The following is a 2,860-nucleotide window of genomic DNA, read 5'->3' as shown; positions in this document are numbered from 1 at the left end:
CCGCGCTGTCGACCGCTGCACAGCCCCTCCCTATCCCTGTCTCCTGCATAACAAATACCATTGCACACAAGCGGGGTGGACGTTCATGCTACTTAATGCTTTGCGCAATTCGCCGCGTAGTCTCTGTCGCTTCCTATCACCTACGCGACTGCACATCTGCTCCCTCACCAACTCACTCAGGTCGCTTGCAATACCAGACTGTGTATGACAACTCATACGGCTTCGCCAAAACGCCTTACCGTAGTCCGCTGCTACCACTGAGCACATGGGCAACAAAAACGATTCTCATTTCTTATTGTGCAACTCCAAGAATTTGCACGCATTCACAGACATATCCTTGCTTCTACCAACGTACCTGGAACGCGGCAGACGCCATAGCCAAACCGAGCAAACTGGCCTCCCTCCAACGGCGCACTTGCTGGACCCACCAACGCATTACTAGCAAACGCGATGCCTGACACTACTATTACGCGTTCAGCAGTCGCACCTGCCGCAAACCACCTTCTGCGCTGCACAAGTAGTCCGTCTCCGATTCGTTCAGCCCGCTTGCTGTCTCGGATTCTTCCGTCTCGCGAGCGCAGATAGCAGCGCCCAACCACCCCGCCCGGTTGGTATCGCACAAGTTCCCGGATGAACCAAAACGGGCTCCGACTCCTTCCCACACTGCAACCCCATGCATAGAGAACCGAACGCATGGGCATTTATGCGTGCCACCATATACCCTAACGCAGAACAGTTCGCCCAACTGCGCCGAGCACATGCAGCAGCGCTTTGAAAGACGCACGATCTGCGCAATACAGCTCGCAATCATCGTCCCTGTAAACCCTTCACGCCAACCGTGGACACGCGCGCACGCAAACATCAATCTTTGGATGCTCTCATCTGCGCATCCGCTGGCTCTCCCACCAATGCTACGAAAACCCACATCGGCGCGCAAAGCTGACTTCAGACACAGCAAGCAAACCAAACAAGCAAGCCTAACGCCAAGAACAAAACCATGCAACTTCCTGCACAGGTAATACCTGTCCAACGGCACCTTGTTGAAGAGCCAACGAGACGCCAACGTTTCCCATACATAGAACATATATTCCACACGCACACCAAGCTGTCCTCTATCACGCCTGTTTCTGGTCGATATGGAAAGGTGCTCCAAACACCTTGACACGAGGTACCCAGCTCAAAGCAATATCAGTGCCGCACTAATTATTTGCGCCTCCTCTCAACGCAAAATAGCCTGAGCGATCTCAACGGACTAGCGACAGCCCGCTCCTCCAGGAGCTACGCGTTCGTCTGCGCTGCCCAACAGCTACACAGTGAGCTGGCAACTCTGCATCCTCTCATGCAAATGCCATGGATAGTGACACAGCGCCCGTTGGCCGCGCCTTCAACAGCAGCACAACCTTTTATATTCCTGTCTTCCGCACAACGACTCCCATTGCACACAACCGGAGTGGACGTTCATGCTGTGAAATGGTTTGCGCAAGTCGCCGCGTAGTCCCTGTCGCTTCCTATTACCTGCCGCACTGCACATGTGCTTTCACACCAATTTACCCACCGATTATGTTTAACAAGGCATATTGCGTTGCCAAAACGCCTGACCGTAGTGCCCTGCTACCACCGAAAAACACGGGGGCAGCAAAACCGATTTTTGCCTCTTATGCTGCAACCCCAAGAATATGCACGCATTCACAGACATATCCATGCAGCCATGCAGCCGGAACGCGGCAGCCAACATAGGCAAGCCGACCAAACCGGCTTTCCTCCAACGGCGCACTTTCTGGACCCGTCCACCCATTACTAGCAAGCGCAGTGGCCGACACTACTACCACGCATTCGGCAAAAACCGCCGCTTAGTCGCACCTGTGGCAAAACCACCTTCTGCACTGCACACGCACTCCGTCTCCGGTTTGCTCAGACCGTTTCCTGTGCTGGACTCCACCGTCTCGCTTGCGCACATCGCAGTGCCCAACCACTCCGCCCAGTTGGTATCGCACAAGTCCCCGGATAAACCAAAACGAGCTCCGACTTATTCCCGCACTGCAGCTCCATACATATTCACCCAAATGCATATGCATTCATGCGTGCCACCGAACAACCTGACGCGGAACAGTTCGCACAACTGCGAGGAGCACATGCAGAATCGCTTTGAAAGACGCACGATCTGCGCAAAACATCTCGCAATCATAAGACCGGAAAACGCTTCGCGCCACGAGCGCCGTTGACGCGCTTGCACGCAAACATCAACCCCTGGATGCTCGTACCTGCGCATTCGCTGGCCCTCCAACCAATACTGCGAACACCCACATCAGCGAGCAAAGCTGACTTCAGACACACCACGCAAACCACACAAGCAAGCCTAACGTAAGCACAAGGCGATGGAGTTGGCTACAGATGGAATACCTGGTTAACGGCACCTTGTTAAAAAGTCAACGAGACGCCAACGATTCCAATACATAGAATATATATTCTGCACACTCACCAAACTGCCCTCTATCACGCCTGTCTCTGGTCGTTATGGAAAGGTGCTCTAAACACCCTGCCACGAGGAAGACAGCTGAACGTGCCGCACTCATTAGCCGCTCCCCTTTCAACCCAAAATAGCCTGGGCGACCTCAACGAAGTAGCGACAGCCCTCTGCTCCAGGAGTTACGCGTTCGTTTGCGCTACCCAACAGCTACACAATGAGCTGCCAACTCTGCATTCTCTGACGCAAATGCCTAGATAGTGACACAGCGCCCTTTGGCCGCGCCGTCAGCCGCAGCACAGCCCTTCCCCACCCCTGTCTTCCGCACGACACAAACTACCACTGCACACAACGGGAGTGGACGTTCATGCTACTTAATGCTTTGCGCAAATCGCC

The 2,860-nt window shown here is 54.2% G+C and overlaps 1 protein-coding gene across 1 annotated transcript; it reads right to left on the bottom strand.

The window, feature by feature from the left end:
- Nucleotides 1–466: 466 nt before the first annotated feature.
- EMH_0079200 (uncharacterized protein) lies at nt 467–1,957 on the bottom strand (the record flags this gene model as incomplete). The annotated part of the gene is made up of 2 exons (XM_038022768.1): nt 467–663; nt 1,861–1,957. 2 exons carry the CDS (start codon nt 1,955–1,957, stop codon nt 467–469), a joined length of 294 nt encoding a protein of 97 aa, XP_037878622.1.
- Nucleotides 1,958–2,860: the final 903 nt, after the last annotated feature.

This window comes from Eimeria mitis, genomic scaffold, assembly GCF_000499745.2.
Source record: "Eimeria mitis Houghton genomic scaffold, Emh_scaff5016, whole genome shotgun sequence".
Taxonomy (NCBI): Eukaryota; Apicomplexa; class Conoidasida; order Eucoccidiorida; family Eimeriidae; genus Eimeria; species Eimeria mitis.
The sequence above is the reverse complement of the archived record's forward strand: the minus strand, read 5'-3'. Positions and strand labels throughout refer to the sequence as shown.